Below are 12,500 nucleotides of genomic sequence, written 5' to 3'. Positions count from 1 at the left end.
CTTAGCTCTTTACGGGGGCCATCCCCATCCATGGGAGACCCTGAGACCCCTGAAGTCATCTGAATCCTCACACTGTCACCATGCACCATTCCCCAGCACACCTCCTCATCATGAACCCACACAGCACCCCCAAGGAAAAGAAGAACATGACAGCACATCAGTGATGTTCTGTGCAAGGAGAAGGCTGCCATGGGGCTTGTGCGCCACTCTGAACCCCACAGCCTATCCTCTTCCCATGCTTGCTGGTCCACCACAGCTTTCAGCATTGCCACCTCGTCCAGTCTGAGTCGCTTCTCTCAGCTCACTTGGTTACTAATAAAGCAACCTTGTTACTCTCCAGGTTCCACACCAGCAGCTGCCCAGTTAGGTTACAGCCACCTACTGTTGAACCTCTACAGTTTTCACCCAAGCAGAGCTCTTCCCTTTGAGCACCGTCAAGACTCTCACCAGAATTATGTCCCTGCATGGATAACAACCTCGAATGTTTGGACATTGCTACACAGAGAGAATTCTTCATCCTCTGTCCTGCCTATAGGTCAGTAGTGTACCAGCATTGACTTCACTATTTATCACTGGGTCTTTCTATGTCACCCTAGCTGGCCTAGAACTTATCAGATCCTTCTACCTCTGCTAATCAAGTGCTGAGATTATAGGTATGTTTGTGCCTTTGAATAAACAGGAAAGCATGCTGAGGGACGTGGAGCTAATTGTGTTGAAAGGTTTTCTTACCTGTGTATTAAGTCTCTCCACTGATAAAATAAATCAGATCAGGCTAAATTAATGCACAGTGCACTCCTGGGTGGTCCCAGGGAAAGAGGAGAAACCATGAGGGAGAAGCACTGGCAGGTTGGGGGACCAGGTCTTAAATAACCTATAGGCATGATTTTGACCATCCCAGAGAGAGAAGCTGACCCTTGGTGGGCTTTCTTTGGGGCATGGTCTGGAATGGGAGGAGTGAGGCTGGGTGGAGCTTCCAGCTAAACATGTGCGGCTTAGAACTATAAGCATCCAAATTTTCAATGACCTGCAAGTCCTGTTATTTTCTAAATTAGTGACCAGTGAGCAGCTACGGGACAACAGAAAGCATGCCACACGAATCACAGTATGTTTTCAATGCAATGGACAATGGTATGTAAGCATCTGCTACATAGACTATCCCTTCTGTGTCATTAGCCCCTCACTCATCAGCTCCACCTCCTAGTTCATCGACTTGTTCCATCATCACGGAAACACTGCTACCTTCTGCAGAGGCACAGATAATGATTCACGGGACTAGGTTCAAATATAGGTTAAACATAATTTATTTCCAGGAGAAGTCACTTACACAAGAAGTAGATGGCCGCCTCAGGTTCCCACTCTAAGGATCCACACAGGCTACTCCTTGTGACCAGACTGGATGCAAGAGAGAGCCACCTGCCTCGACCCCAGACCTAAAACTCACTCTCTGTCATGTCCACACCTGTGACCACGCCCAGTCCAGGTGAGGGCAGGGTGGATAACTCACTACAACCTTCCTCTGACTCTTCCTCCCAGCCAGTCCTCCAGTGGACATTTTCTGTCTCCAAGTTATGTTCTCCCATTTATCGCTAGCTCTGTGACTGCCTCCCAAAAACAACCCAAGCTTCACTAAAACTGCTTCTCTTCGAACCACCAGCAACAAACCAACTGGAAAATCCAAGGGATGCTTATTGCTTCTTAACTTACCAGAGCGTTCTATTGCAGATAGTGGTGTGAATCACATCTTTCAGTTTTGAAACTGTCAACATCATTATCCTGCTCACTCTCCCCTTACCTCCCTAGACTACTTGTCTCCTTCTCTGGTTCCTCTCCCCATCTCCTGCCATCTCCCAGCTCTTTTTATTCTACCTCTCGTCCTTCCTTTGAAGACACATTTGTCACTAATGTTTACACAGAAGTGATTCAGAAAGTGGCTCCCTCCAGCTCCCATTTCTCTGCTGCAGCTTTAGCCAGCTATCTTCTAGATACAAACTGTTTCATCAAGAAACTTCAATGGGCTGTAAAAAGCCAGGGGCCATAAACAGAACTCTTGTTCTCAGGCAGTGGTAAGAAGCGCAGGGATGGGATAGTTCAACGTTTTCAGTTGGTAAAAATCATTAGAATTGGTATGACACAGATGACAAAGCAGAGAAAAAAAAAGCCCATAGAAGTTTCTTGATGAGACAGTTTGTGTCTAGAAGGTGGTCTGCCTCTATAACTCTAAGTACTCTGGAATATTCCATGTGACCCTTTCTCAGACATTGCTTCTTTGACTGGAAGGTTCTGCTGTGGTCATGGCATTTTAATGTTCAGAATACACAGCAGTCAGTGCAGCATTGGTGGTGCAAGGGGAAGCTGGCCTCCAAAGTTCACTGCAGTCCTGATGGCAACCTCCACCCCAGGTAGCATCGAGTAAGTAGAGGGCTGAGACAGACTAAATTTAGCCACATCCTGGTACTCAACATAGCCTAAGACTTGGCAAGACAATTTTTTATGCAGGCACACTGCTGACCTAGCATGGTGAACTGGAACTCAACCAAGGAAGAAATCCTGCAATATCTTTAACACAGAAATTCTGCTGACTCATTCTAACTTAAAGCTGCAATAACACTTGAGTAAGAAGCATCCAAGCTTACTCCGCAACTTTTTTCTGCAGAGCTGACAGAATTTGGCATTCAAGAAATTCAATAGTCTTCTGCAATTCCTCCCATGTTGGTGGCGGTCACCTGCATGACAGTGTCTGCTAGCATTAAGCAATAGTTTCTTATAAAATGTAGCCCCGAATAAACTACTGATGAGAGCTGAAAACCCTATCTAGTGTCTATAACTGGAGAGTCATGTGGGAAGCCACCAAAGGCTTGGGGCCGGTTGGACGTGACCGCTTCCATCCTGGTTAAGGCAAGAGCTTTTGCTCACACTTCACACAAGAATAACTGTACAAACTGTTCCAACTTGGGACGAAGCATTTAAACATCAGTGTAAACACAGACACAGAGACAATGGGGCAAATTTTCATCAGTACAAAGTTTCAAAGAATCTACATTAGTGCGAATCCTGAAGCAAAGAACCTTTTCAAAATAGATACTTGTGAGTCATTGTTTACTGTCTTCTTCCTACATAAGTCGTGTGTTGCATTATAAAAAGTAAAATGGAAGAAATTTCTAGACTGAAGTCTAATTATGCTTCAGTCAGTAGTTTATTATGCTTCTTATATACTGATTACTACAGTTAGCATTTAGTTAACTAGCATTACTTCAAATATTTAGTCCATTTAAAATCATAATATGACAAGACTGGACCCATCAACTGTCAATCATGAATCAGAGAAGGGCTCAAAGGGCCCTACCTCTCTTTACTGAACTACTGGCTATTGATGGATTCTGGGGGAGGTGGTAATGCTTTGGTTATATGCCAACTGATAAGCCCACCAGACTCCAGTGGATATTTTAAAACCCCAAGTCACATAGACAATTCTGGCTAAACTCAGTGGGTCTCAGAAAAAGAAAATAAGATAATGAATGTGAAAAGAAAACTTGAAGGGGAAAGGAGTGGGTATTTGAAGTGGGAAGGACACTATCACAGGAGAAGTTACAATAATCAGAGTCTCCTTTTTATATGTATGAGAGTATCAAATTATCAACAACTCAACGAAAGTTATTAAAATCCATATATATATATATATATATATATATATATATATATATATATATTCTCCATTTGGGGCACGTAACATGTTAAATGTCTTCCTTCAGGAAAAGGAAATAAAGACACAGTTACTATTTAGACTTCTCACACTTCTTTAAGTTTTCTTTGCCTCATAATCAACTAGGAAACATCAGTTGCTTCAGTACAGTAATTTTTTGGATGAATCTTAGAAATGAAGTTAGTGTCCCTGCTTCCTAAGAGGATTTGCTGCATACTTACTTGTTCAGTATGAGGTCAAGAATGAACTTGGAGCCAAAGGCTTCGATCTGGAAGCTTGCCTGGGCCAGATGGACAGCCTAAATGCAAAAAGACAGAAGGACAGCCTTAAGAGATAGTTACAGGACCAGCATTTTTATGTAGACTTTTGATGTATCTTTATATATCATTGAATTTCTTTAAAGGACTAGATGTCCCATCTTGGTTCTGTTGGAAGACCTACTTATTCAAGCAGCAAAGAGCTAATAAAAGATCCTCCAAAACAAACCCACTGAGGCAAGAATCAGCAGCATGTCCTGCTGGACTTCCAAAGGACCATGATAAATTTAGCTGAACTCTAATTAAGGCTTGACTTTGAACTATTTTGTGCCCCAAATGAAGTTTGCTGCACACCTAAATAAGAACCCATGCCAGCACTCTGCCCTTCAGTGGGAAGAGAAACTTTCTCTATGTGACAGTAAAATGTGATGGCATAGCCTTCTGACATCTGAAAGCACTTGGAGTATAGCCCCCCGGGAAGATAACATTTATATCCTCCTTTAAGAGTCACACATTCACAAACAATATCCTAATTCAAAACCAAACAATAATCCCATCTAAGCCAGAATCATATTTAGCAGGTGTTAAAAGATTAGCATAGGCCAAATAAGCTCCCTGAATAATGTAAATTAATAAATCAATGAAGAGCTGTCCAAGTGTTATCCAACGTAAAGTCTTACTTTGTTATCCCATCAAGTTAAAAAAAGAAAAAAAAAAGAAAAAAGACAAGGATATATGCAACAACCACACCAATTTAGACTCATTCCTAATGTAGAGGGAGTACCAAACAACAGGTGAAATGCTCTTTGCCTGGTAACTAGAGACCAACTTAAACACACCAGACATCCCCTCTAAGGACTATATATATTCCCAGCTCCCTCCATTGCTACTCCAGGTTCCTCTCAGCCCTCTCTGACATTATTTATCAAATGTACCCCAGTCTTCAAAGGCATCCCAATCGCCCTCCATCATGCATACTCTAGGCGTGAACTCTGGTCCTCAGAGATGCAGGAACACTTAGATTTTCCCCTCCTCTCTCTAGTGGGGTGTTTGCTTCCTTCTGTTCCCTCCAAGGACAGTAAGCACCACAACACCTCACAGGCGTCTTGCAAATGATTATAGATTACTGACCCTTTCTCAAAACCATCCAAACCTTCAAATAACTCACCAAACATTTATTGTCAAGGCTATTATCTTGCCGTAGCCATAAAAAGCATCAACAATAAATCTGGTTTTTACTTCAGTCAGTCACAACTGCCAGTTACTCAATAAAGTCAGTAAATATAATTTTAAAGACAATTAACACATACTAATTTTAAATACAAACCAGTAAGTGGTTCCTGCTACCTTAACACCATCAGCCTCCATCCCAAATGCAAACTATGTAGAGCAAGATCATCACACATGTCTGAGGTTCCTGCACCTAAACATAAAAATAGGAAGTGCCTGCCTTGTCAATGAGGTCCCTGTTGTCTGCTGTGAACCCTCTATATAACCAGGACAAACTGCATAGTCTTTGCATGAATTCATTTTGTATCTCACACCATCAATTTTTGCTTAAAGACATTTATACAGATAAATAAACAAGAGATTATTCTGCTATGGTTTCCAAAAGCTTTTTTTTTTTAAAGATCCAGCACTTATTTCCTGAGACTTAAGCATATTGTCCTCATAAAAATGTTACGTAGCAGAACAATGTCCACTTGTGGCAACCCGGCTTAGCCAAGCTGATCTGTAACCTCCTAAAGTTTCTTTGTAAACTCTAAGAACCTGTTATCAACCCAGGAAGAGCTTATGTTCTAGCAAATAAGCAATGAGACAAATATAAACACCAGGAGGACCCCGTTGGAAAATAGGGTAGCCTGGTGATCAACACAGCAAACCCATTTTGTGCAGCTGCTAGGACTTGCACAACTTGATTTTTGCCAAGTTTATCCCAAGTCAACACAACAAGCTTCAGTGTCACGGAATCCAATGCAAGACTTAGCAAGTAACACTGGGTTTGCCCTTTGCCCTTCCAGGAAGTTCACTGCACAAGCGCCTCTGAAGACACCACATAGATAAAGATGGATGCAGCGAGAAGGCACAGTTCCAGGGAATCCAGCCTCAATGTCTACACAGCCACCACTACCAAGGTCGAGCCACACTCAAAGTAGCCTCAGGACAGCAACTGTGGAACAACTTCCCTGACAAGTGCTCCCAGAATAAAATTTCAGAAGGTAACTAAGACTCCGCTTACAAAGGGGACAAAATTTCATAAGGTGAAGTAAGACTCGTCCTATGAAGGGGACAAAGACATATTTACAAAAACAGGGTCCATAAAAATGAGTGTGGGAGCTGGCATTGGTGGCGCATGCCTTTAATCCCAGCACTCGGGAGGCAGAGGCAGGTGGATCTCTGTGAGTTTGAGGCCAGTCTGGTCTCCAGAGCGAGTCCCAGGACAGGCTCCAAAGCTACACAGAGAAACCCTGTCTCAGAAAAAAAAAAAAAAAAAAAACAAAAAAAAAAAAAAAAAAAAAAAAAAAAAAATGAGTGTGGGAACAGAGAACCCACATTTTCACATTTTTAAAAACCTGTGTACCCTGTAGGCAAATAACTTGCAGAGTAAAAGTCAATGGATCTGGAAAGGTGGGCTGCCCACTGGAAGTCCTTGTGTGACATGCTCAGTGACCTATGACAGCAAATGTGCATGTGCGGCCAAGTCCGCCACCTTTCCTCCAAATGCTCACGCCTGGAGTTCACTCCGCAGCATCTAGTTCACACCACCACCGTCATCACTCTCGGAATATATGAGTCAGTTACTCTCCAGAAGAGCCGAGATAATCAACCCCGACAGCAACAATGTGCCTGTTTTCCACAGGGGAGAAAATACGGTTCGTTATCTTTATCACCAGAGATATTTTAACAATTTGACATTTCATTTCTAGCAGGCAAGTAGCACATTTTTTTATAAAAATAAGTTTCTTCCACATATTGATCTCCCTGCTCGTATTATCTTAAAACAACTGTAAATTCACGTAATAGAGTTGTGTCCATTTTAAACCATATATTTTTCTTACATTCCGTTTACCTTCCTGCTGCTTTTCGCAATGCAAAGGTCTGCACAGCACAGATTCCACCCACTAAGGCCCTGACAGGGGCTGCTTTCCTTATCCTCTTGTTAGTCCTATACCGTCCTTGATACCACACTTCAACAGATTTGAATTTCAGAACTCAGTTATTGCATTTCCATTTAGAAGATTTTATTAACAAAATTATACAGTTTTAAATTTGAAATATACTTTATAATCAGGTCCAGTGAGTCCCCCTCTACTGCATCTGTATGTTTATATATGCACATCTTTTTAACCTTTAAGACAAGTTCTTTCGGGGGGGGGGGGATTGTTTGATTTGGGTTCAGGAAGAGGGTTGCTTACTTATTTGTTTGTTCAAGACAAGGTTTCTCTGTGGCTGTTGTGGAACTCCTCTGTAGACCAGGGTGGCCTTAAACTTAGAGATCCACCTGCCTCTGCCTCCCGAGTGCTGGAATTAAAGGCGAGCGCCACAACACCTGGCTTTGAAGCTAGTTCCCAATCGGTCAGGGTAGACTCATACTCATGCTGTACCTGAGGGCAGTCCGAATTCCTGCCACTGCATCCCAAGTGCCAAGATTATACAGCAAAAAAAAAAAAAAAAAAAAAAATCAAGCCTGGATTATACATTTCTATTTACATACATACATGCATACATATATATCTATATGGTTTTGCACACACACATGCACACACACACACCCCTTACCCTAATTTCTTACCCCTTACTCAAGGGGTAAGAAATTAGATGACTAGCAGAAATGAGTAGGGTTTTGAGTAAGACAGTACACCACTTCTGACTGCTCTAACATGAGTGTAGAATTAACAAGATGCTACACATCACTGAAAATACAAAGGCTACTGGAACTATTGTTCCTCTCTTAAAAAGAAGGGATGACATGGTGGGGTTTATATAAAATGAGCACCTCAGACTACTTCAGAGAGAACTGGTGAACCCCACAAGAGGTCAGCTGTTTTCTCCTTCAGGACGCCTGTTAAACAGCCTTACTTTTATAAGGACATTGTCAGTAATGGTACTGGGGAAGGACACAGAGTTTTATAGGCAAGAAGCATCATTTCACAAGAAGGAGTGCATCGCTGGGCTAAGAATTACCACCCTGGAGGACTGGAAACATCTGTTGTCTCAGCACTTCGCTACTTTTCTTGTGACTAAGAATCTGGCCCAGGGAAATTGCAGGAGCTCCATAAACAAAAACACTAACCGCAATTATACACACAGCCTCCTTCGCTAGAGACAATTCAAGAGTCTTAGCAGTACTCTTGTCCTTCTGGATCCTTCCTTCCTTCCTTCCTTCCTTCCTTCCTTCCTTTCTTTCTTCCTTCCTTCCCTCCCTCCTTCCCTTCCTCCCTCCCTCTTTCCTTCCTCCTCCCTTCCTTCTCCCTTCCTTCTCCCTTCCTTCTCCCTTCCTTCCTTCCTTTCTTTCTTACTAGTAGATGGCACCTAATGCTACCCATATTAAGCAACTTTAGAAGCCCATCCCTTCCTAGGTCAGGTGCCAGTTGTATGCTTTACCATCACACAATACCAAGCACAGACAGCTTGGGTCAGGCACACTGCATACACTGAAGAGGCGCAGTGAGCTGTTCTTGAGACATATTCAAGAGCAATTAATAGAGATTAAAATGAGGAGAAATATATCTACCACCTATAAAAACAAATTAAAAAGCGGTCATTTGAGGATACCCACGTTGTCATGAAACCATGTTTCACGTGGTATTCACTGCCTTTTGTGGGAGTTGAGCTCTCTAGAGTGTACCTATCACAAGAACTAAAGCTGGGAAATAGAAGGTCTACACTTTCCACTTACAAAAGCCAATTTCAGAAGAGTAAAAATTAAGAAAGTTACAGAACAGAAGGTCTGTGATGTCAATCTCCATGCCTCTTTACATACGTGTATATGCTCTACCCCACTGTGGCTTGGGAAGCAGAGGACAATCTGTAAGTAGTTTTCTCTTAAATGTGTTCTGTTATTTACGGAGACACTTATTCATTCAGTAATAAGGGAAACATTAAAAGTGACTTATTAAGGGCTGGAAAGATTTTGTAGTTATGAACACTAATAGTTCTTACAGAGGACCTGAGTTCAGTTCCCAGCACCTTCATCAGACCGCTCACACCCCTTGTAACTCAACATCCTCTCTGGTCTCTGCAGACATTGCACTCACACTCACAAACATACACTCAACACACATATACAGACAAAATTTAAAAGTAGAAACAGATTTAAGTGACATATTCATCCCTTTCTAGGGTTTTAATCATCCCAGAGCACTGTCATGTCTACCCAGAATGTCCAAGAAGTTGGCAGGGCAGATGTTCTTACGACTTTTCATATAAAGAAAAAAAATTAAGGTATAGAAGGTTAAGTGACATTCTTGTCCAAGGTCGTACATCAAAGGAGTGTACAATATTAGCTTCAGTTTGGTAAGAAGTGCCAAGTCCATGTCAGAAGTCCTTAAATCTTCAAACCTCAATAGTAGTTCTAGCCATTAAAATATAAATAACAATAGCTTACCACAGGGATGTGTATGAGGGTTAAATTAGATCACAATGTAACAGAAACTTGCTAGGAAAGGTTGATCACATTGAAACAGCTAAATAATTTAGAAAAGAGCAACAGAGACTGAGAAAGGAGAGAAAAAAAAGAAGAATATATTAACATGTCAGTTCACCTCAAAGTCCCCTCCCAGTATATCTGGTTACCGTCTAGCAAATTCCTATGTGCACTTGTACTATGCAAAGTTTGAAAATGTTATATTTTTATTACTCACTACCATTATAGATTATTCTTTGACCTTGTTCAAGTGCTGTGTCTTTGAAACAATATGAATCATTTTCCTACGAAGTGAAACAGCTGCAAACGTTTCACGAAGGCAGTTTTGCAAATTAAGGTAATTTGCTGAACAATTCTTGCCAAGTTACATTTAAATAGGTAGTCCGTGGAAGAGAATATATTCATGTGTTCCATCTACTGTATTCTAATGCACGGTATTATGAGTTAACCCACTAACAAATTTGAATAAAAAATCTACCTTGTATGAGCTGCTGTGGAAGATGTGAGGTTATAGAAAAATTGAGATTCATGTTTAAAAAAAAAGATCATCTGGGACAGGGGAGGAGAAACAAGTGAGTACAAATATAATGCACCAATTAAATAATAACAAAACTATTTGTCATCATGGGGCATATGAGCATGATTAACCATCAAATTCGGGGTATGGACAAGTATATCAGAATTTGAAGGGGGGATTTTGGAGACTGGAAATAATGACGATAGCTTATGAAGGAGTCTCGACATGTAAAGAGTACTAGAATTCAGATAGCTCAAGGACTTAATAAGATGAAATTGCCAAGTGTTTCTAATGCTTGCTAATGAACCGATGCATCAGAAACATGCTTTTAAAGCAAAACACAGACTGTCTTCCATTCCAGAGAGTTAAGCTGCAGTGTAGATTGTGGTGAGAATCAAACTTGACAATGCATCATCAAGCATTCCATGACATCAATAAAGGTGATAAATGTATACACCCCAAAAATGCTAATGTATTTTGCTAACCAATCTATCTTTAGCAGAAACTAGGAAGCTGAAGCCATGTCCTTTGGAGGAGTTTACTGAAATGAGACCAATACATCAGCCAAGCACACGCAGCTCACAGGCCACAGATCAGTATCTCCCAATAAAAGAAACAGGTCGCTGTCTGACTTCATTCTCTCATGCCAACCTCACCATGAGAGAGGGAACATGGAGTCTGAAAGAAACCCAGCCAATATTCAATTACTGAGTCTAATGACAAAGAGAAAGATCCACGAGACCTCTGGCAAATCTCCTGCAAGAACTCCATTTCAAATTAGCCTTCTGTAAAGAGACTCCAGTTTCATCTACTTCCTTTTCTCATCGTCCTTCAACCTGAGGTACCCTTAAAGTCTGATACAGAAAACAAGGGAACAAAAGAGAAAGAGAAGCAACAGACAGTAATGACCTAAACAGGCGTTCCAATAAATAAGCTGCAACTCGTGTGAGATGAAATGCTCTTTGTAGACTCTAAAGAGGAGTCAAAGAAAAGAAGCCACATTTAATATTATGAGGAGAGAGAAAGGGACCAAGGAAATTTTCTCCTGGTTATTATCTAGCAGCCCTGGAGGGCTCTGTGAATACCTCACTGACAAAACACCTTTGGACATTTACATTAAATATTTTCTAAACTCTAACCCTTTGGTAATTACTCTCCTGTATATTCAACTTACAATGCCAACAAAAACAGGCAAAATTACAAGCCTCCAGAGCCATTTTATTCAAAGATGAGTAAAGCATTACCAGTATCACAACAGCTGTATTCTTTGGTTTTCATGTAGTTTGTGAAAGACGAGTAAGAATCCAACTACGACAACAGTTGCCATGGAAGCAGGTTCTTTCTGCTGCCTTCCTGAATGGTAGCATTTAATTTGATGCATTAATCTAGTAGCTAAGGTGTGACTCACCTTCCTCTTTTTCCTCATAAATCCCTACATCACCAAACTGCACAACTCCAAATAGGGCCTCTTTTCTCTCCAACTCTTTTGTCCTAAAGTAAGAACATATTCTGTCTCTCCAGCAAGAATGACTAAACACCCACAAAATAATTTCAATGAGAGAAAAGAATAGAGAAGCCAGGAACATGGCTCAATGATGGAGCATTTGCCCAGAATGCATGAGGCCCTAGATTCAATTCCCAGCCCTGAAGGAGGAGAAGAAGGGAGAAGAAAGAGGAGGGGAAGGAAAAGGATAGAGCAGGAGGGACGGCAAAGGGGAGGAGAGGGAGAATGAGACACAAGCTTTGGAAAGTAAATAAATCAAGGTTCCTGCTTATTGTCTGTGACTCAATGCCATTTTTCCCCAGAATTGCTTATGTAACAGTAGCACTAACTATCCTGAAAACTAGCTTCCTGAAGACAGCACCCACAGCAACCCAGTCTGCCACTCTGCTCCTTGGAATACTAGCTACAACTCAGTGGACTGCTTTCAATTCAGTGTCTCTCTGGGACAGATGGGTCTTTAACTTATGGTGGCCATATGTGGTTTAGTTAAGAGTTAATCTGAGATGCAAAATGAGAATTGGGGTCCAGTAATTACACACTTCACCTGAGCATTGTTACTTCTAGTAAACCATAAATGATACAGTATAGATCCAATTATTCGTTTCCAGTTCTCCCTCAGGAAGAAACAATAAAGTCAAGTAACTAAATGGAGCTAAGCACAAGGGTCTACACTACAAGTTGGGGAAACGCTTTTTCTCGAAAGCTTTGCTGATGGTTCCCATACCATTCTTCCCAGTTGGGCTGGAGGAATGGCTTAGCAGTTAAGAGCACTGGCTGCTCTTCCAGAAGACCTAGGTTCAGTTCCCAGGGCCACATGGTGGCTCACAACCATCTATAACCATTCTTCCCAATGACTCTGGCCAGATCTCCACATC

The 12,500-nt window shown here is 41.5% G+C and overlaps 1 protein-coding gene across 5 annotated transcripts in view; it reads right to left on the bottom strand.

The window, feature by feature from the left end:
- The window catches only part of Adam23 (ADAM metallopeptidase domain 23), a 155,628-nt gene that overhangs the window by 119,207 nt on the left and 23,921 nt on the right, over window positions 1–12,500 (bottom strand). For all 5 annotated transcript variants that reach the window (XM_027397059.2, XM_027397056.2, XM_027397057.2 and 2 more), the window contains exon 3: window positions 3,922–3,998. In XM_027397059.2, the coding sequence (XP_027252860.1) occupies window positions 3,922–3,998 (77 nt within the window). The remainder of the gene's footprint in view (window positions 1–3,921; window positions 3,999–12,500) is intronic.

This window comes from Cricetulus griseus, chromosome 2 (genome assembly GCF_003668045.3).
Source record: "Cricetulus griseus strain 17A/GY chromosome 2, alternate assembly CriGri-PICRH-1.0, whole genome shotgun sequence".
NCBI classification, from domain to species: Eukaryota; Metazoa; Chordata; class Mammalia; order Rodentia; family Cricetidae; genus Cricetulus; species Cricetulus griseus.
The sequence above is the reverse complement of the archived record's forward strand: the minus strand, read 5'-3'. Positions and strand labels throughout refer to the sequence as shown.